Raw genomic sequence first — 23514 nt, 5'->3', positions numbered from 1 at the left:
ATTGTGGCAATTCACAACGGAGGTGCCCATGCTTGGTGCTCATACTTTCATGTGCTCGTTCGGAAACTGTGTCATGCCAAGGAAGAGACATGGAATGTGACTTCCTGACATACATACTTTTCAGCTTTTCATGAAAAATCCGCATACATTCGTGCTCATCCATGAGAGAAACGTGCTCAACATACAATATGTCATGCCTAGGAAAAGGGATCACATAAAGATGCTGACTAAAATACAGGAAACGATCACGAATGAAACACTCGAACAATGTGTGCGTATCAATCATGCGAACACATAATACTTCCTGTGAGGGTTCTTTGGACCTAGGTTCGAGAGCCAAGATCGATCCTTCCTGAGGGGGTTCTTTGGACCTAGGCTTGAGAGCCAAGATCGATCCTTCGTGATTGATCGAATCTGCAATGAGGTTAGCTTCGCTAGAAAAAGCCTCAACTAACTCATCATCCTTGTGAACAATCACGTCATCTTCATGCAACTCATCATGCTTGTGAGAAATCACATTTTGATCATGCAAATCATCATGCTTGTGAGAAATCACATCTTGATCATGCAAATCATCATGCTTGGCATTAGCATCCAAATCATCATGCTTAACAATATCATTTAAATCATTATGCTTATCTTTGTCGTCCAAATCATCATGCTTATCATCTTCATTCAAATCATCATGCTTCTCACAATCATGCAAATCCTGTGTGTCATGCTTTGGAGAAGAAGAGACTGAGAGAGTCTCCTTTTCTCGAGTCTCTTGCATCTGTGCCCGAGCTTGAGAAACGAGTTGCAAGAACTCTTTCATGTGTTGGTCGCTCATTCCTTTGACGACGGCTGTCATTCTTTCTTGGTGTCTGCGCTCCATTTCTGCTTTTCTTTCTGCTCTTCTTTCTGCGTTTCTTGCTTCGCGTTCGAAATTCCTTTCCATAAACATTTGCTTCAACTCCTCCATAGGAGTTAGTGCAATCTTTGACATAGATGGGGAAGGGGGAGGGTCGGAAAAACCTCCTGGTGGGGAAAATTCTTCTTTGCCTCTCTCATGCTCATCATCTCCAAGCGAAGTATCCATTCCGCTTCGAGTGAAGACCATTCTGAAGTTGTGGGTTCTTGTGGGTTCTTGGGGTCTTGGGTTCTTAAGTTCACGAGGAACTTAGGTTCTTGGGGTTCTTGGGTTCGTAAGTTCACGAGGAACTTGGATTCTTGAGGTTCTTGAGGTTTTCTTTCGCTTGCAAACCGTGTTTGAGAAGGATCTTCTCTTCACCCGAGTTCTACTCCTTTCCGCGGGCGCACCCCTTGGCGGCCTTGCGCTCACACCAAGGTTGCTTTTTCCCACCTCACGTCGATTGGCCGGCTGCTAAGTGCTCGGTCCGCTCTCAATGAGTGAAAAGAGACACAAGGGGAGGCTGGACAAGCCCTTCTTTTTTGGGATTCCTGTCACTCTTCAAAAACACGATTAGGAATCGACACGCCCAAGCGAACTTGGGTTCGTGCGACCGCAACAAGCAAAAAAAATTATTGTGATTCTTGTGGTTCTTTCCTTGAGTGATACAGAACACTGCCAAAGCTCTGATACCAATGTAAGGTGCAGCGGAATGAATGTTTGCGCTTTGCTCAAGATGAGTGCTCCGAATTGTGCTCAAGGTTCCTTTAGTTCTTATGGAAGGGAGAGCCTTCCGTTCTTAATGAGAGAGTGCTATGATCACAAACAAAGTGAATGGACACTGTGTGTGCAAGTGTATGAGATTGAGAGATAGAGAGAGAAGAGAGATACGACACCAGAGACGTTATAAAACCCTCCTCCGAAGGCCCCACTCTCGTCGGCGAGAGTGGTCTACTATTGATTGCACAAAGTGGTACAATGATGATGCATGGAAACTGATGCAACTTGGGACTATGTTGGTGACGACGATGGGGACGACGACGATGACCTAAGGGCTGAAATCTGCGACCTTCTAATTGCTGAAAATCTGCTGAACTTGGAGCTGTTTTGGGTGGCTGAAAACGCAGGTTTGGCTGCGTTTTTCTAGGCTGAATCTTCTTGACAAAAACGCTGATGGCTATTGTGATCTGTGGCTGAAAACACTGCTGAAATTGCAGCCTTCTGATGGCGATGAAAACACTGCAAAGTTGAGGCTGAAATCCAAAAACGCTATGGGATCTGATGACCAAAAACGCTAGCAAAGCTGGTGTTTGCAAACGTTAGGTGAGGGGTACTGTTGGCGATGAGAGGATTGCTGAAAACGCCAAGGTGTAGGGGATGCTGTGCAAAAACGCTAGGTGATGCTGGATCTGCAAAACGCTAGATCTTCTTGGGGGGGGGGGGGGGGGGGTTGGCTGAGAAGTTGCCTGTTGAACGTGGAGCTCCTGCTGCCTCTTCTACCATTTAGTGCTAACTTTGGTTTGCTTATATATTTTCTTAGCAAAATTGCCCTACCTACTTTTGTTGGAAAGTCACTTAAATTAATAAGTGAAAAATACCAAAAATAGGTAAAATAGGCTAAATGCACTAGAAAATTCCCTAGCTGATTCTAATGGATTCTGATGATCATGCTGTGTGCAACCAGAGGATATGCATTTACACTAAGTGACTGGGCATGCATGGTCTACGGATAGACTCCAAAAGTGCCAGATCACTTCTAATCTAGGCTGACTGGACTGACTGAACCCTGATCATGCTGTAGCTTGTCCATGGACACATAGGGTTGGATGTGTCACGTGACAATTGAGTAAACAAAAAGACTTGATTTCAATAATTTTGAAATGACGGAAGCCGATGGACTCGCCTTTAAGTTCTGCATCAATGACCACATCTCTACCCTTATAGCCCGATGATCTGCAACGATGCTGTTCTTGTGGTGGCAAGGCATCCCCAAGAGTACATCACTCCCTGTCAAAGGCATGATATGGCAGTGCTAGTGCCCAATGTAACCCTGACAATGCAACCGAAGTTTGCCTATGATATGTGTTACGACGACTATATGCCTTGGTGCTGCTAACATTGCATCCATCTGTGGTCCCATCTCTTCAAGCTTGATTCCCAACCAAGCCGCCATCTCTAGCGAGATGAAGTTGGCTTTGGCATTGGAGTCAGAAAATGATGGGTTGTTGTAATTTTGAGAACCAAATGCAAAAACTTGAGGTTGTTCTACTGTCCTTGAAATCAAAGGGAATGCTAAAGTTATTCTGTCTAGACCAGCCCAAGGCTGTTAAGTTAGACCCGGGTAACCTATGCACTCATCAGAGGAGTTCACACGAGATATGGCCATGCTCATGGCATATGGGATTTTGACATTCCCTGAGAAGACACCACCATCTTGGGTGGACAGACACTTACCACTTGACCTCGACACGTCAGATCACTTGCTTACACAAGAGCATCTACATGGACTTAGGGAGAGGATCGTGTATCTCTTCGTGGACAGGTTCATTGTTTGGATCTACAGACTGGAGTGGGACTTCAGTGCTTTTGGACTCTCTTGGAGAGTTTACCCGCGAGATGCGGGAGATCAGGCATCCCGCGATTACATCCGGAGTCACCCGGAGCTTGGCTTGGATGGTAGTGCAGTTGCTCTTGTACACTCATGATCATTTGGATTGCTACCTTAAGAGTTGCTTACACTCACCCTCGATAACCTTACAACAGATTTATCCCCCGACCTGGGCAGTAGGCCACTCCCAGCTCATTCACATTGAGAGTTGCACCGAGATGTGGTTTGGTGGCGTTGTTGGCGTGGAGTTGGTTTTGGTTGACATCAGGAGATATAGGCAAGGCGGCACAGACAGATTGGTCTGGCCTTTCCTCTTTTCAGAGGTTCTTCACAGCGTAGACTTCTCAGTTTGGCTTCCCTACTTCTACAGGATGATTTCGGTGCAGACAGCTTGGTCTGACCACACCTCTTCTCAGAGGCCCTTCACAGCGTAGACTGTTGAGTTTTGCTTTTCCCTCATCTTGGATTACCCTACCTATTGACAGGACACCATTTGGTGGTGATCCGTGCGGTCTCTCGATGACTGCTGCAGCTTACGGTAGCTTCTACTATGCAGACTGTTTAATCTGGCTTTCCTTGATTCAGAGGATGTTTACGGCGTAGATTGCTACATCTGGCCTTCCTGGAGTTTTACACAGCTTAGCCACTTGGCCACACTGGGTTACAGGTTCATGCATTGAGAGGCTTCTGTGCATACTGATGACGGTTCCTGGGCTTCCCCATTTTCTCCAGACAGTTTGACTACATACACCATAGATCCTATTGGCCAGGACACTTGCAGGTCTATTGGCACTCCTTTCACGGCGGAGTACAACAATTTACTACACTGCTCGTGACAATATCTTTCCATGGAGATCTCTCGGAGGTTGGGACACCCCAAACTGCTTCTACACTCATGGAGTATTGTCCTTCAGTGGACATGGTAGCAAACATCTTCACATTTTCCTCACATCTTTGGCTTCACGTGGTTTGTTTAGCATCAAGTGCTGAGAGGAGGTGTTAGATTTACACCACTGTTGCTTCACAGGTCCAGGGTATACTTGTATGGCTAGTATGTCTCCGGGTTGGCCACCCATAGTGTAGGTTGTACCTGGTCCGCCGACCGCCCGAGCTCGGGGCCGGTCGCCCACCTTGTTCGGGCGCTCTCATATATTTCCATATTTCATTTTTTCTGTTGGGTCGTGGGGATTTTTATCAGGCCTTTCTCTACCTCCCCTTGGGCACCTATTTATAGGGCCAGGGGGTACCCACTTCCATCATATGTTGTACTGAGGGTCTTCTGCTCATGGTAGTCATGGGGGGACTGATCGCCCCCTCTTCCTACACATAGCGTTTTGGTGTCTACTCTCTCTCTCTCTCTCTCTCTCTCTCTCGCTTCCGCATATGCGCACTCTCACAGCTCGGATTGCACAAGAGGGAGTTACTCCGCTCCTTTGTCATAGACTACCTAGATAAAATAAAGTCACTTTCTATCTTTGTGATTTCAGGGATACTGATGGGCTGACAATATTTTGTTGTATTACTTTATGAAAGAAGTACTTCGAAATGGGAATTCCTGAAATGAATCTATTATATGTGCTCTCTCATGTGTGTTGTTGAGTGCATGTTTGAAAGACGAAACGGCTGCAACATTTCGGTCTTGTTCACTTGAGAGGTGATGTGTATATGATAGTAACAAGATATTGTCAATCAAGACATCCGCGAGAGATCGGTGAGATCTGGATGTGATTGTTGAATATGTTACAACAGATCATGACTCTCATCCAAGGTTAATTTTTCCGATTTAATGCTTCTTTTAGTGCTAGGCTTCATTATGGCTGAGTCTGCCCTTGATCTTCGGAGTCATGACAGAAACTCAGTATGCTGAACTTTGTGTTGATGTATGCTCATATGTGTGTGTGCGTGTTGTGTTGGGGAGCGTATGTTAGTACCTAGTTCTACACCCACTATTGGGCACTGACGACATTAATGGGGATGTCATGGTGTTTAGTCAATACTATGCATGATGGAGCTGATGGTTATATTGTCTTGTGGGTGACTACCATGGGTCTATACCTTGCACTTTCCTTCAAGGGTGAATCTGGCTTATCCTGGATTCATCTAGGTATATATAGTGATGTGAATGTGATTTTCATGTTCAGTGATAGTCGTCTTTGTGCAAGTGCTAGATATGTGTTGTCTAGTGCGTCGGTACTTAGAGTTAGTGTCTACTGAACTACTTTTTGGCTTATGTTGGTTTTGCAGGTATAATCGAGGGGAATTACAATTCTTTCAAGAGGACGTGGCATGGCCATCTGGACGCACTTCGGACACTGGGAGGTCCAAACCCTAGTGAAAGATGCAGATAAAGTCATAATAACTTGCATATCCAATTCCGAGAGGCCAAATTGAAAGATTTAATTTTATAAGTTGTTTCAACTTATAAGGTCCTGTCCGATGGGGCACAAAGGACACTAGAACTCAAAAATTGCATCAGCCTGCTGACATGGCAGCGTTGTACGGAACCCCCACGATTCGCGTTGACTACTGATGTGGCAGCGTATCGATTTCCATGATTTGCGCTAGCAGCAAGCTATCACGAGCTTTTGGGGCCATGATGCATCCATCTTTTCATGTAACTGCTTTTAGAAGGCCATGGGCCTATAAATTAACTGCCAAGGCCTCACTCTGGCCATATGTGAAGCTGTGAGAGCTTGGCAGAGATAAGGACCCTAGGACATTGTACTTTGCTAAGCATCAATAATAACGAAATATCGAAAGGGCGCCGGTCTTTGGGGCCAATCTCTCTGGGCGGGGAACTTCGCCGTCCCGTGTCGTCTCTCGCTCAGTTTTGTTTAAGTTTGCTAAGTTGTTTTCAGTTTCCAGGCCTTTAACAATGAATTCGTTACATGTGCTCTCTCATGTGTGTATTGTTTGAGTACGTATCGGAAAGATGAAATGATTGCAACATTTTATCTTAGTCACCTGAGGGATAATGTGAATGTGATAGCAAGGAGATTTAGTAGATCAAGCTATCCATGAAATGATCAGCACGTCTTGATGTGATTGCTAAATAAGTTACAATGATCATGATTCTTATCTAAGATCTTGACGGGGATAGTGATGTGAATGTTCAGTGATTGCCGTCTTTGTGCAAGTGCTAGATATGTGTACACTGTAGTCCAGTACGTCAATACTTACTAATGTCAGGTGCAACGGAAGGGTTTATGGATTTTAACTCAAATCTAGTTCTTCTCACGAACACCATGTGACTTCACTTCACTTGAGAAACTGAACACAATGAAAGAGAGAGGCAGAGAAAGAGAAAAGAGAGACGACACCGCCCGTTGGGCCCCAACCACCCTCAAGGGCCCCCTTGCTTTGTTGCTAGAGCAAGTAATCGCTTTAGATTACTTGCACAAATGCTACAATGCTAAAATACCGATACTCTATGCAAAAATGCCAAGGTTGATTTGGGTCTTGGTGCCGATTTGAACTGTTTGACTCTGGTTTGAATACTGGTTTCAATGCTTGGTGATTTACTCTCGGGTGGATTAGTGAAAAATGATGTTTGAGAATGCTTCCACATACTCATGGCCTGGACCCGTGTGGTTATTTGCAGGGCAAATATTGAATGCTTGAAAAATATTGTTGTTGTTACTCCCGGCCCAGACCTGGATGGTCATGCGGGAGGAGTATTAAGAAGTCTGAGCAGTGGTTACTCTCAACACCTCCAAACGATGTAGGTTGCGGTTTGGGGGGTGTTTGGTTGTAAAAGGCCTCTATATCTTCCGGCCCGGACCTTTTTAGGTTATGCGGGAGGAGTGATGAGGGAGTCGTTGAATATCTCTCGGCCCGGACTTTGTTAGGTTATGCGGGAGGAGTGTTCATCGGCGACTTTATGTTTCTATGTCTTGTAACATGCATATGTGAGCATTTGTGTCACATCGTGATGTGCCAACCACTGAATATTCCTGATTGGATGAGATTGCTTGGGTATGTAATTTTAGTGCATCAAAACATCGGTGGAAGATCAGTGCGGTCTGGGTGTGATGGCTAATTTTACTACGCCTGAATATCAAGAGTTCCGATCTGGATGAAAGGAGAAGCCAACTCCTTGATCAAAAGAGCCGAAAGGAGAAGCCAACTCCTTAATAAAGAAGAGCAAACTGATCGTCCCTCGGAATGTCCCTCGGATTTTTTTATATAGCTAACTTGAGTTGTTTTGCAGATATGCTATAATCCCGGACGATTACTTCCTTTCAAGAAGGGGGGATGTCACAAACTGCTGACGTGTCAAGTCACTAAAGAATGGAGCCAACCTTCAGATCTCGGCCGAGGGGCCTAAACCCTAAGAAGAAGAAGAAGAAGAAGAAGAAGAAGTGGAAAAATTGATGACATGGCATCTAGTACAGAATTCCTGATTTTACGTTGGCCTACTGACGTGGCAGAACTGTGCAAATTTCCGCATTTTGCTGACGTGGCAATTGTACGGATTTCCGTAAATCATGGTGGCAGTTTTTATAGCTTTTTGGACCAATTGCTGTTGAGTTTAAAGCTTTTCATGTAAATTGCTTTTAATGGCCAAGGGCCTTTAAATATGAGGCGAGGGCTCATTCTTTGGCACTCTTCTGGGAGAAGGTGTAGAGCGTGGAGTACCGGCTTGTACTGTGTTGATGCAATATAAAGAAATACCAAAAGGAATGCCAAGGTTTGGGGCCAATACTCTCTGGGGTTGAATTCCGCCACTTCGTGTCGCGTGTGCTCTCTCTCTTTCAGTTCAATTGTTATTGAAGTGCTAAAAGTCTGTTCAGTCTGTTCTTTTCTATTGGCACGTGGTGCCCGTCTTGCGACATATTCTGTCTATTACGTAACTCTACACATACACAAAATTGGCGTTTCGCTCAGACGTTTTAATGAGGCCTTAGCCTAGGGTGAAACGTTTCATGGTGAAACGTCTATACGTAACTCTACACAAACACAAAATTGGTGTTTCGGTCAGACGTTCCAGTGAGGCCTTAGCCTAGGGTGAAACATTTCATGGTGAAACATCCACGTTTCAGGGTGAAACATTTCGGGTGTGAAACGTTTCACGGTTACGCTGGCCTAGAGCCTATGCTTTCAAGTAACTGCTTTTGAAGAGGCCAGAGGCCTTTATAAGTGTGCCAGGGCCTCTCCTCTCAATAGATTGGCTTGGTAGCATTGCGAGAGAGAGGACCCTCGAACATTGTACTCTTGCAAATCAATAATAAAGGAATACCGAAAGCGGCGTTAGCCTTTGGGGCCAATGCATCTGGGCGCGAAACTCAGCCATGCGGTGTCGACTCTCTCTCTCTCTCTCTAAGTTGTGCTGAGTTATTTTGCAGTAGATTTTTGGCTGCGGAGTGTCCAAGTCTATTGTAGACTTTATCTTTGATCTTTCCAAGACTGTGAGTGGGCATGATGGTCTTTGGACTATCGTGGACAAGTTTAGCAAATAGGCTCATTTTGTACTCGTGAAGAAGACAATGATAGCCGATCATTTGACAAAGCTGTTTGTCTCGTACATCTTTCGGGAGCTGCCTTTGTTTATCGTGTCAAGTAGAGATGCTTTATTTACCAGTTTGTGTTGGAGAGTAGTGTGTGAAAATGTGGGCATTGAATGTTTCCGATGACTTTGGCTATTACTTGGGCGTCAGTTTTGTTCTTGTTTGACCTTTCTTTGTCCTGCCGGCTTTGGTGATGCCATGCCACCACTTTTGTTCCCCCCCCCCGCCCCCCAAAAGAAGAGTAATGGCCTCGATTACACAGTGACCATTCACATCTAAATCCCCATTGGACATGAGACATTTCACATTCACATTTAGCTGGTTATCACATCCTGGGTGCATTGAGCTCTATACAAATGTCTCTGGTGAGGTAAAATCGTCTCATTGGTGAAGTGTCTATAGATTGAATGCGACAACCATTCTTCCCACATAAGTCCTTGGGCAGAATACTGTGAGCCACATTACCCATGATTATGCTAAAAATACATAACCATAAGACTTTCAAAATTCACAATCCTATTGATTTGTTATGAAAAGTGGAGTGGTTCTTCTTATACAACATGTACTGCCCTAGATCAACGACTCAATATTGGGCTGAGCTCTGTGTGAGCTCTAAACAGAGAAGCTCCTCACAACTATAGATTAATGATGAGATCTTCTCTAAGGGCCCATACATCGCATACTTTGGAAAAAGCCTCTCCTTACCCTTCTTTCTAAGGTGGGCCTTTTCAAATCTATGAAGCACCCAATCATCTTCCTTCACCTACAAGTTGCATCCATGCTTGCTTGCTACCTTCTTATGCGTTCTTGAGACATCTGCAAAGCCTCCTTAACCTTAGCACTTGTAGTCTCTAAAACATGTACAAAATGATTTGCCTGGAATATTTTGTCCTTGGTGCACAAAATTGATGGAACCTTTCTGCCAGCCTCGACAATCTCAAATGGTGCCCTCCTTATGGAATTGTGAACAGTGTTATTGTACACCAATGGCAAATACTTATTGAGACTTATTTTTAGAGATATAGCACTTCAACAAGTCTAACACTACAAAGTTGGGAAGCTCTGGCTGTCCAATTGTCTATGAATGAAACGACGAAGAGAATTAGAGAATAGTACCCACATCTCACACACTGCTTTCCAAAATAAATTGGTAAATCTGGGGTCTCTATCTGAAACAATATACCGAGGCATCCCATGCAACCAACCACAAAAATAATCTATCTACAATGTCCAACGAGATCCATCTACCAAGTGGTCCCTAGGAACCCCACAACTCCCCTTAATAGAAGTCTAGATGATCCCTCTAGAAGGTTTATTTGTCAAATCAAGTAGCTCACTACCTGAATCATCTTTCACGTGATCACAATTGAGAGTGTGTCTTGACCCTTTCAGAAGATCCAGTCTCATTCTAAAGTTTCATTCTGTAGTCTAGTGCCTGTCTTGATTCTTTCAGAAGAATCTAGAATTTCTTTTCTTAGTCCAGGACCTGTCTTGATCTTGTACTTACACTTGTCCAGTTCTGATCTGTACCTAGTTCAAAAAGTTCTTGCAAACCTGTTAATGATGCTTTATGACACCCCTCTCACGACACATCCAGATTATTCGCTTCTACTTGTGGATCTACTAAATGGAAATAGATGTTTATTAAGCTAAGAATTAATCTAGAAACAGTATATGACTTACAAATTCAGCAGTAGGTATTTTGGATGCTCTTTCCACTCAATTCAAGCAGTAACAGTTCAGATTAAGCTATAAATAGGATGGTGTTACTGTTACTCCAGTTTCAGCCCAAAAAATAGAAGCCGGTCAAGACGTAGCAGTTTCTGGAGCAGCTATAAGCAGGATGCTTGTTCCTATTACTCCAGTACACACATTTTAATAAGCAAAAGAAATAATCTTCATTGGTAACAAAGTTTTGCTGCTTCTCACTCCGCATTCTTTTGCCTGTTAATGTGAATTGAAGCATCTGTTCACTTTTTACGGTGCACAGTTTAAATGACTAAACTGTAACGATTGTTTTACATCTGAATGTCTTGTATAGGAGGAAAAAGTCCCTTATGCCTTTTATATAAATGACAAAGAGCTCGTCGGTCAACTTGGAGCATACCTCTTGGAAAACAAAGGTAGGGAGTTTTTTTTTTTCCCTTTTCATTGTACCCCATGAAAGACAAGGGTCGTGATATATTTACTCTATCTGAGGCTCAATCACCCTGATTTTCGATCGATGGGAATTCTTCAGCATCACTACGTTTTATCAGCCAGTAGGCTGTAGGGGATTGCTATTGTTAGTACGTACCAATCTGCCTATTTGTCAGTGACCATCTTACCCATCCATTTGCAACTGCCTGTGTGCATTCAAACATAATTTATGTTTGAAAGTAATGTCTATATGCAACTCAACTTTCCCTCTCCCAAACCCATCCCAGGATAAAATGACATGAATAAACTTTGTGATGCGGTAGTGTTAATCTTGATTTTGAGTTTGTTATTGTTTGCTATCTCAGTTTCGGTGGAACAAGTATTGCGCATTGTTTATCAACCTCAAGCTGTTTTCCGAATTCGCCCTGTCACACGCTGCTCTGCCACTATAGCAGGTATACACTTCCCTTTTCATGGCATTAGCCAGCTTTGGGGTCTCCTCAAATTTTGAAGGTTACTCGGGAGTCTTCATTTTTTACGAGTTCTATTTTCAACACTATTTTGGTGTTGTGACTTTATTTCTATTGCAAGGAACTCTCTCTCTCTCTCTCTCTCTCTCTCTCTCTCTCTCTCTCTCTCTCTCAGCTAGACACCAGGAGGACATGGATACAGCCAGCACAAGAGCTGGGCACGAAGATGGCTTTCTACAGAGAGCATCTTCTACAGCTTACGGAGGACAGTTTTGTGACGAGGCCCAGGTGCATGGACACCCTCTTGTCTCATGGGGTACGATGTGCTATTGGCCAGATACGCACATCTTCACACTAGCTGCGGATCGAGACTGGGAGATACAGCGGAGTACTAGCAGAGGCCAGGACTGCCCCCTGTGTGACACATAGTCTGAGACAGAGTTGCACTACACATGCCACTGCCCCGTCTATTACGAGATACGAGGCCGCTTCCACTGCTTGTTCAGAGAGGGCTTTGGACCACTCTCCAGAGTCATGCGATACGAGGATCAGAGATGCTTGGGTTTGTTTTTGCTCGAGCTGAGCAGACACAGAGAGAGTCTGATGAGAGGAGAGGCTAGCCAGTCTCAGAGACAGATCACAGACTTCTTTAGAGTATGACACTGGACACCCGGAGGAGTTACTACCACAGCAGAGCTCGTCGCCTCACTCCAGATGCACACTGATCGACCGGGCAACCGAGCTGGGGAGATCTAGACGCCCGCGACTACGGAGGGCTACACAGCACCGATGGAGGCTGCATCAGAGGATTCGGATCACTTTGGCTCGACATGCACGATGCTCGATCAGACTACTGACCATGGGAGGAGATTGATGAGATCCGCCAGCGACCGATGCTGGATCTCTTGTGATTTTAGCTATCCCAGCTAGCTGATTTGTTCACACCTTGCAATTTAGGATTCCATGGTAGTCATTTAGTCATATTGTCATTTCATTTCATTTTGTTACTCGGACTTTGTATCAGATCCACCACATTGTAACTTTCAGGTCTCATAGGTCACTTTGGTCTTTTGAAGACGTTAATATAACATTTCATTTCATTTCATCTCTCTCTCTCTCTCTCTCTCTCTGTTTTTCTTTTTGGGAAAACTCTCTCTTCTATATTACATTATCTTAATTTTTTACATCTTTCCAGCTCTCACAATACATCAATGTACTCTTGCCCTGGAGTTTGGCAAGGCAAGATAGTCCTCAAGAAGCCTGTTCATCAAAAGACTCCAGGGCAAGGAGTAAGGAAGACTTGCCAAAGACAGCAGAATTATGACTCTCTCTCTCTCTCTCTGCCTTTTTAGTAAATAAAGCAGAGCTTTTAGCTCTCTCTCTCTCTCTCTCTCTCATGTCATCCCCAACCTCACCTATGGCAACAAGCAAACTCAAATATATGCTTCACTCCAAACGAATTTCCATCATTGAATTGGAAATGAAAGCATGGAGAAAAGAGATGGAAGATTGGAGGAACGCGAAGACCGTTTTCCTCCGAGAAAATGAAGAAAAGGAGAAGAGGTGGAAGGACGAGAAGGATCATCTTCTCAACAAGATCGCCACGTTGGAGAATAGCATTTTGGACCTCCACAAAGAAGTGTTGGAAACACGGTCAAAAAATGGGCTTGAAGAGGGGGAATTTCAGCCCTCTTTGAGGGAAGAAATTGACAACATCAATGAGGAGAAGAAGTCATGGGCCGCGGTCATATCCGAAACGCAAAAGAAAGTAGAGGAGGCCGAAAAATGGATTGAGGTTGCCAAGAAAGGGAAAGGTAAGGAAGCTCCTTGTACACCCACTCTTATCAACATGACCCTCGAAGAGGAACAAAGAAGGAGGGTGCGGGCTCTACATGTGAGGGTAACCGGCCTCAAGGACATAAACAATGTGGAAAAAGAGGTCACAAGCCTCACATCAATGATGGGGGTGGAGAAGCCTTCACACACAAAGGCATGGAGAGTGGGCAAGAAGAGTGAGGGCCCCCGAGAATCTTCAAAGGAAAGAGCTCTCATACTACGCTTCCCTTCATTGGAAGAGAAGAAGGAATTCTTGAGGAAGAGACCTACTCTCAAGAAGATAGGTATTTTCTTAGGCGATGACCTCACTCTCTCACAACTTGCGCATATGAGAGAAGTAATGCCCGAGATTCAAGCGGCAAGGGAGAAGGGGAAGATGGCCTTTTACAGAGATGGTCGGGTGGTGATTGTAGAGCGGCGCTCTACATGACGGTGCGAGACCTAGGGACCACATTGAGGATGGCGACTTGGAATTGTAATGGGTCTATGAGGTTGGATGTTGGTGCCTTTGAGGACAGTTTTCAGAGACAAGGACATTGTTTTCTTTCAGAGACTCACCATCCCCTGGCCAACTGTTGCCACATGTGGTGGGATACAAGATGGGAGACAGCCCACCAGAACAGTCACGAGATCTGAGCATGGGAGTAGAGGTTCAGGAGGAGTAGCGGTGTTGTTTAGGGAGGAGCTACAGCCACTACTACATATTGTACGGAGAGATGATCAGGCTAGATACATGTGGGTGAGGCTGAGAGCTGACACAGGTCGATTTCTATATATTGCTATATGTTACTTCCCCCCCAGTACGTCAGTATATGCTGTATCCAGAGGGCAGTCGCCTTTCTCAATTCTAGATGATGATATATGGGAGTTTTCTAGGGATGGTGATATCATCCTCCTGGGAGACTTCAATGCTCGAACGGGCAACTGTCAGACAGTCTTCTACGACACTTCAGATGAGATGCTTAGAGAGTTGGATGTGGGTGAGCTGGGGTTTGACAGATGCTCACATGACAGAGAGCAGACTGAGTATGGGAGATACCTCACGGAGATGACGACTACACATGGGCTAGCCATACTTAATGGCTTACAGCGGTTTCCTGGAGCAGCAGGCTTCACATGCTTTCCACACAGACATGGGGCCAGTACAGTGGACTATGTTATGACACAGCCGAGCTTTATTCCTTGTATTCAGGATTTCACAGTGGGAGCCAGACCAGTGGGCGTAGCAGTGGATCATGCTCTCTTGACACTGTCCGTATCTTTTCAGTTTAGTACAGCCCAGAAATCAGGAGGCAGGTCACACACCCGTTATACATTTACACCAGAGACTGACTCAGTTTATACAGAGGCGATCTGGGATCGTCTATGCACAGTTGCTCCAGGCCTCTCAGTAGAGGAGTGCACTACTTTACTGACTGAGACACTACATGATGCAGCATCAGAGGCATACCCACACACTCAACCGGATCGGAGGCGACATTCTGGGAGCATGCCCCAGAATAGTTGGTATGATGAGGAGTGCAGAGAGATGAGAGCCCAGCTTCAGAGGGATCTTCATTTAGGAGTCATCACCTATAGACAGTCGCGGATTGCTTTCTGGCGCCTTGTGCGAAAGAAGAAACGAGCTTACCTAGCCCAGATGGAGCGAGACTTGTATCAGTTGTTCTTGAGTAGAGACTCAGGCGAGGCATGGCGACTCTTCCATGAGCACTCCCCTCCCCCAGTGATTACTTCTCCTGATGTGTGGGGCCAGTATGCGACATCGTTATATACGGTTCCTGGGCAGGATCCCCTTCCAGATCCTACAGAGCCATGTCCACCTACGAGCACCTTCTTTACCACGGAGATGGTAAAGAGAGCCATTGACAGGATGAGGACCAGGAGGGCTTACGATCATGATGGTCTAGTAGCGGAGCACTTTATACATGCTAGGGATATGCTGATGGAGGTTCTTGCAGTGTTGTTCAATCGTGCCATGTGTGAGGGATTACCTGAGACTTGGAGGTTGTCTACTATTGTGCCTATATTCAAGGCAGGTGATCCTACAGAGCCTGGAAATTACCGCACTATTATGGTTGGACACACACTGGCACGATTGTATGCATCCATTATTGAGCAGCAGTTGAGTAACTGGGCAGAGGGTGAGGGTGTACGGGCAAAGGAACAGGCAGGATTCAGGAGGGGTTTCTCCACTCTTGACCATATTCTGACACTCAGAGCTATCATTGAGGAGGGCAGGTCACATGGGAGACGGATTTATTGTAGCTTTGTGGATTTCCGCAAAGCATTTGACATGGTACCGAGAGCTCGACTGATGCGCAGACTGCAGGAGATGGGGGTGCCCACAGTGTTGATTTGGGGGATTATGGCTTTATACAGATCAGTGATGGGACATGTACGCACCCCAGAGGGGATATCTGACTTAGTTCACTCCACTATCGGGGTGAAACAGGGTTGCCCATTGTCTCCTACTCTATTTGGTATGTATGTTGATGAGGTGTCTGATTACATTGACAGAGAGGGTGATAGAGGTGCCCAGCTGGCAGGGACGTGGATCCCATTGTTGTTATATGCTGATGATATTGTCTTGATCTCTGACTCACCAGAGGGTATGCAGCGACAGTTGGATGCATTACACAGTTTTGCAGAGGATAGTGGATTGTCTGTAAACCTTGGTAAAACCAAGGTCATGGTGTTTAACACCACACCGCAGTGGATCAGGAGATCGGCACCGACCTTCACGTATGGTCAAGAGATTGTGGAGTATACAGATGCATACACTTACCTTGGGATAGTCTTCACTGGGCCGAGGTTTTCTTTGGGGAGAGCAGCAGAGACTAGACTGACCAGAGCTTATGCGGCCTTGGGAGGCTTGGAGAGGATGTGTTCGCAGGTTCAGTTCCAGGAACCTCGGACAAAGTTATGGCTCTTTGATACTTTAGTAGCCTCAGCTATGATGTATGGGGTACAGGTATGGGGACCTTCTGTAGGCCAGGATGGTTGGAGACGTATGGAGAGGCCCTTGGTATCTATGATCTCCCGATTAGTTAGAGCCAAGGCCTCCGTACCTCACGCGATCATTCGAGCAGAGCTAGCTGCCCCCCCCATGGAGATTGAGGCGCTTACCAGATCAGTGTCCTTTGTGCACAGCCTATGGGATACTACTAGAGACAGATATGCTAGACTGGCCCTTGAGTCTTCCAGACAGTTAGCTCTACAGGGGGACACTTCATGCTGGTATGCACAGATGACTTCATGGTTTCAGACGCATGGCTTCACCATGGACAGGTTGCCCCCTTTCCAGTATTCTCTTCAGGCACCCTCGCTGTCTCTTACACGGGTGGAGATCACTAGACTCATTCGTCAGGACCTGATCCAGCTCGACACCAGGAGGACATGGATAGAGCCGCCTCAGGAGTTGAGCAGGAAGATGGCTTTCTATAGAGAGCATCTTCTCCACCTCACAGGAGATGGGCTTGTGATTCGACCCAGCTACATGGACACACATATGTCTCATGGTTTGCGTTGTGCCATTGGTCAGATACGCACATCCTCACATCAGCTCGAGATTGAGACTGGTAGATTCAGAGGGATACCAGCAGACAGCAGGATATGCCGATTATGCCAGAGAGAGCCAGAGACAGAGTTGCACTACATATGTCATTGCACAATGTTCTATGAGATACGGGGGCGTTTCCACTGCTTATTCAGAGAGGGTTTTGGTCCTCTATCTAGGGTCATGAGTTATGAGGATCAGAGATGTCTTGGACTATATCTACTTGAGTTACACAGGTATAGAGACACTTTATTGGGGAGAGCTAGAGAGAGGCAGTCCCAGAGACACATTACAGATTTCTTTTCACTAGATATGGGACAGCCAGAGGAGCAGCCACCACTGCAGAGCTCGTCCCACACTCATTCGACCACTACTGGCACTCTCATCGACCGAGCATTGGAGCTACAGAGATACAGACGACCGCGACTGAGGAGAGGAGCTACACAGCATCGACGGAGACTACAACAGAAGATTCGAGCCATACTCTCTCGACATCCAGAGTGCAGATGAGGATGGATCCTCACCATTTCTTCCATCTTTGTTTCACACACTGTTACATCCAGTTTACCGCGTACCTATTGTATCAGCTGCTACACCCACGTAGTTTTAGATTGTAGTAGTAGTAGTAGTATTTTGTTCCACTTCTAGTTCTTTTCTAGTTCTTTTGTACCCAGACATGGTATTAGATTCACTATTTTGTAACTAATTGGTCTCATAGGTCATTTTGGCCTTTTGAAGACGTTAATATAACATTTCATTTCATTTCATTTCTCTCTCTCTCTCTCTCTCTCTCTCTCTCTCTCTCTCTCTCTCTTCAGGCACCCTCGATGTCTCTTACGCGGGTGGAGATTACTAGACTCATTCGTCAGGACTTGTACCAGGAGGACATGGATAGAGCCGCCAGAGAAGTTGGGCACGAAGATGACTTTCTATAGAGAGCATCTTCTCCACCTCACAGGAGATGGGTTTGTGATTCGACCCAGCTACATGGACACACATATGTCTCATGGTTTGCGGTGTGCCATTGGTCAGATACGCACATCCTCACATCAGCTGGAGATTGAGACTGGTAGATTTAGAGGGATACCAACAGACAACAGGATATGCCGCTTATGCCAGTTAGAGCCAGAGACAGAGCTACATTGCATATGTCAATTGCACAATGTACTATGAGATACGGGGCCGTTTCCACTGCTTATTCAAAGAGGGTTTTGGTCCTTTCGCTAGGGTCATGAGTTATGAGGATCAGAGATGTCTTGGGCTATATCTACTTGAGTTACACAGATATAGAGACACTTTACTGGGGAGAGATAGAGAGAGACAGTCCTAGAGACAGATTACAGATTTCTTTTCACTAGGTATGGGACAGCCAGAGGAGCTGTCATCATTGGAATGCTCGGCTCACACTCATTCGACCACTACCGGCACTCTCATCGACCGAGCACTGGAGCTACGGAGATCCAGACAGCCACGATTGAGGAGAGGGGCTACACAGCATCGACGGAGAGTACAGTAGAGGATTTGAGCCATACTCTCGATATCCAGAGTGCATATGAGGATGGATTCTAGTAGTAGTATCTAGTTCTTTTGTACCCAGACATGGTATTAGATTCACCATTTTGTAACAGATTGGTCGCATAGGTCATTTTGGCCTTTTGAAGACGTTAATATAACATTTCATTTCATTTCATTTCTCTCTCTCTGCCCCCCCACCCCCCCAAAAAAAAAAAAAAAAAAGGGGGTTTAGGTCATCTTTTATTCATATTCATTTTTGTCTAGACAATTGTTTTTGTCACAAAATTATGACGTGGTAGTACATGGTACGGACCAGAAAGAGATTACAAATCTGACTAATGACTTGGCAGATGCTGAGGTGTCACATGTCATCTGTGCGGATTTGATGAGGTGGCACTGTAAGAAAATGCTGATGTGGCATTTCTACGTTGGCTTTTTACAATAGAACGCCACGCTGATTATTATTGACTTGGCAGATGCTGAGGTGTCACATGTATGGACTGCTCACATGACATCTATGTGGATTTGATGAGGTGGCAGTGTACCAAAATGCTGATGTGGCACTGCTATGTTGGCCTTTTACCACACTGATTATTGTTGTTAAGTTTCTTTTGTAACTAAAAGTTGTAAATAGCAGAGCTTTTGGGGGCCAAAGCGCAAGTTGTAAAAGAGGTTCTAATGAGTGGGCTCACAAAACGACTGTACACAGATGTGCACTAAACCGCAAGGGGCGCTCGACTTGAGGCCAACGCTTCTAAGAGGGAACTAGAAAACAGTTGTCATTTGCGTGGGGTTAAATGCTTCCATCTCAGAACATTAGTCTTATGGTATGGTAATAGCAGAGCATTCATCATAAATTTTCAATCAATTATTGGTGTTTGTACATAAGTCTTATGGTATGATAATAGCAGAGCATTCATCATAAATTTTCGATCAATTATTGGTGTTTGTACGTTCAGAAAATGGTTGTCAGTTGTGTGGTCAATGACTTCCTATTTGAAAAAGCTTAGCTTTTATCAGAGAAATTTTTGTAAAATTTGGAGTCTAATAGTTTTAATGTGGAATTATTGGCTTGTAAAGTGCTTTTCCTTGAATCAAGTGACTTAGTCCCTTAAAAATATTAGTGGCAATGAGGAGTTTAGTTATGAAGCAATTTGTGGTCCAGATGAATGAAATGAAGTAGGCACGTGTCTTACAGGGCTTTTACTTTTTGGGCAGGTCACACAGAGGCAGTGCTCTCAGTATCATTCAGTCCTGATGGACAGCAGCTTGCAAGTGGTTCAGGGGATACGACTGTGCGATTTTGGGACCTAAACACTCAGACCCCTTTGCACACATGCAAAGGTTATTGTTGTTTTATCATATGACTTGTACATACCTGTGTACTCTATCTATTGAGTTCATAGTCACATGAAACTAATGTTTCAGGCCTTGAAAATTTGTTTCCATAGTCGTTTCCATTTTCCTGCTACCTTTGTCACAAAAAATGAGCAGTTTCAAAGCTATAAGACTTGTTTCTGCATTTCTGAAACCTTGGCATTTGGACATGTTTCTCACTTAAGGCATCTATGATCGAGTTTCTTTGTAGTTACTCTTCACATGATCAAGTTGAGACCCTGGATTCGGCCGTATAATCGTGTGGTTCAGGAGCCTGCTTTCTCACATGAAAAGCCTTCTTTTAGCATCTGGAGTACTGTAATCCAGTAACAGCAGTTAAAGCGAAAGTGCTCACAAAATGAAATCACTAGCTTTGCATTTCTTTGAATTCTGTTTTACTTGTGGTTGTCTCAGGTCATACAAACTGGGTGCTTTGCATTGCATGGTCTCCTGATGGGAAACATTTAGTAAGTGGAGATAAGGATGGGCATATAATTCTTTGGGATCCCAAGGATGGAAAGGCTAATGGCAGCATCTTGAATGTATGTAATAATTTCTTTCTGAGTAATTGCTTTTTGCTCACTATGATGAATCTTCGTGACCCAGTTTCCTTGTAGGGCTTTATCATGAATTGCATTATTCTTGACAATATTTTATAATGATTGATTACTGTCATTGCCTGCGATTCACATTTGCAGCTCACATTCTTGCATCCACACTCGCTTACCTCCATAATCTTCACTATTGGGGCTTGTTCAAGGGTGAGGCATAGAGCAGATTTGGATAAAAGGTGTAGCATATCTCAGATTATATCCTCCAGATGGCTCCATCTTTTTGTATTGACAAGAATTTGAAGCAAACTATAGGGGACCAGACTCCTAGAGAGGAGTTATAGCTCGCATGATTGGGTGATCATACTCCAAGAGCAAAATCAGGGATTGGCTGAATGCCTCTTTGACCGTGGTCCATCAGTGACGATGGGCAAATAGAGGACATCATTCTTTTAGGTCATGGCACTGTTATAGCTACTTCATCTTCAGAGGAGCTAGCATCTGCCCTGATAGCTTGCTCTCCTCTCCCTATTAAGGATAAGTTGATCTTTTGGGTCCCACCGCATTAGAATTTTGATCTTGCTACCTATGAGGACAGATGCCAGGTGCCCAAGTAATTTGTGAAATTACCTTTTTTATATCCACCGGCATGGTTCAGGTTGCGTGACACGTTGAGGCAGATGGCATCTTTTATTGGCACACCCTTCATGTGCTCGGTACAGTTGGACATTTGTGCCCTCCACAAAGGTGGTTGTTATCCTCTCCGTGAAGTTTCTAAAGACCATTGGTTACGAGTGGAAGGGTGTGATTCGTTCACAGAGTTAAGTGGTTACGGGCAGACCAAACCAGTGTCTGAGATGTCATATGATGGGTCACCTTGTGAAGGATTGTCCCAAGGTGTAGATAGTTTGTTCAAAGGAGAGCCCGATTCTTGCAGCATCATCAGACCGAATAGAGCTCAACACAATGTCAGGGCTCTGCGTAGCAGCAGGACAGAGAGTAGAGGGATTAGAACCATGAGCAACTGAGTGAGTAGTGAGAAGAGGCAGAGATAGAGGTGGCCAGGCAGATAGAGGCAGACTCAGCCTGTTATGGTTTACAAGAGTGTGGAGAGACATGTGGTAGAACTCAACTTAGTGAGAAGCCGCTAGACAGATCACTAGATGGAAGTGAGGCTCGGCAGGAGGCAGAGGTTCCTCATGAGCAGTCTAATAAGCAGTTTGAGGTGCTGATGATGGCACAGCCAGAGGCACATGTAGATCTGATCATGCAACAGTTGGTGGGGTGTTTGGAGGTCCAGTAAGAGGTTTCACATGGTTGAGTGACTACAGGAGATTGCGAAGTCCGCCATACAGGAGGACGGCTTTGGTTATTCTTCTGGCTATTCTTCCATTTCAGATTTCCTCTTTCCATCTCCCTCACTAGGGCAGAGATTACCAAGCTCATCAAACATGCTTTGATTTAGTTGGATACGAAGAGGACATGGATACAGCCTACACATGAGTTGGGTACGAAGATGGCTTTCTATAGAGAGCATCTTCTCCAGCTTACGGAGGATGGTTTTGTCATCAGATCAGGATACATGGATACTCAACTATCCCATGGGAAACGACGTGCTATTGGTGAGATACGCACATCCTCACACCAGCTAGAGATCGAGACAAGTAGATTTAGAGGAGTACCCACTGAGTCCAGGATTTGTCAGGTGTGCCAGATAGAGCCCCAGACAGAGCTACGTTACATATGTCACTGCCCAGTATACAATGAGATATGAGGCCGCTCTCATTGTCTATTCAGAGAGGGTTTTGGACCACTTTCTAGAGTCATGAGATACCAGGATCAGAGATGCCTTGGATTATACTTATTGGAGATTCGTAGACACAGAGAGGATCTCTTGAAGAGGGGCACAATGAGAGAGATCCAGCGACAGCGGCAGATTACAGATTTCTTTCAGTCACAGACAGAGGAGTTTGAGCAACCCCCACAACAGAGCAACACCAAAGGCACCAGAGGCATACTGCTTGATCGGGCGATAGAGTTGGGGAGGTCCCATTGCCCACGGATGAGGGGGCCCTCTCGACATCGACGTAGATTGTGACAGAGGATCCATACCATATTGGCGCCGTCCTTTTGGATACTGATGTATATGTATATGATGCCTCTACTGTCAGAGAACTCCATTGTATCCGCTTTCCCCCCCCCCCCCCCCCCCCCTTGTTTTGTATCAACTTTCACCCTACCCCTACCCACTATTTTCTTTTGAGTTCTTTGTACTTTTTTGTACCCAGACCTGGTATTAGATTCACCACATGTAACCTTTCGGTCTCATAGGTCATTTTGGCCTTTTGAAGACGTCAATATTACATTTCATTTCTCTCTCTCTCTCTCTCTCTCTCTCTCTCTCTCTCTCTCTCTCTCTCTCTCTCTCTCTCTCTCTCTCTTGCATTCTCTACCTAGCTCTATGCTTCCGCATCATCGACATGGTATTAGAGCCTTGTGCTCTTTGATCGTGAAGGGGGAACTGTGTGCCAAGAAGAGGAAGGAGTTTGGACACCTGCCTCTTTAAGGAGGAGCGGTCGTTGGAGAGGAACTTTTGGGCAACATTTGTAGCTGCAATCGATAGCGTTTTAAAACGCCACTAATGGCATGCCACACGTGGTGCATTTTCTCTGCTATGCCATGGGCGTTTTGAGGCGCACAAGGGAGACATGTGGGACCTTGGTAACGGCAAGAGGGCCCTTTGAACCAGTGTTCTAAAACGCTAGTGAGAAAGTGGCAACAGGTTCTTTCTTGAACATTCTAAAACGCTAAGCCAAAAAAAGGGCAGGTAGTTCTGGGCCACCTTTGAGCTTTCTGAAACGCTTGTCTTGCGGCAGAGTCGAGGAAAATTTGAGTGGCAACTTTGATGATTTTGCTCTTGGCAACGGGCCCATCTCTAGCGATCTTTCTATCTAGTGTGCTAGGCAGCGTTTTGAAATGCTGTTGGGGCCTTGCTAGTGGAGCTGGGAGCATCTTGAAAGCGGCCTCAACTGTTATGTCCCAGACATCAGGATGGGATGTTTGGCC

At 45.2% G+C, this 23514-nt stretch overlaps 1 protein-coding gene across 1 annotated transcript in view; it reads left to right on the top strand.

Moving 5' to 3' along the window:
- LOC147420605 (WD-40 repeat family protein / notchless protein) overlaps window positions 1-23514 on the top strand; it is a 96382-nt gene that overhangs the window by 5594 nt on the left and 67274 nt on the right. The window contains exons 2-5 of the mRNA XM_086505201.1: window positions 11046-11127; window positions 11509-11598; window positions 19739-19864; window positions 20312-20439. Of these exons, the coding sequence (XP_086361327.1) occupies window positions 11046-11127; window positions 11509-11598; window positions 19739-19864; window positions 20312-20439 (426 nt within the window). The remainder of the gene's footprint in view (window positions 1-11045; window positions 11128-11508; window positions 11599-19738; window positions 19865-20311; window positions 20440-23514) is intronic.

The sequence above is a fragment of the Adiantum capillus-veneris genome, chromosome 28 (genome assembly GCF_014529385.1).
Source record: "Adiantum capillus-veneris isolate H3 chromosome 28, ASM1452938v2, whole genome shotgun sequence".
NCBI lineage: Eukaryota > Viridiplantae > Streptophyta > Polypodiopsida > Polypodiales > Pteridaceae > Adiantum > Adiantum capillus-veneris.
This window is presented reverse-complemented; position numbering and strand designations above follow the sequence as displayed.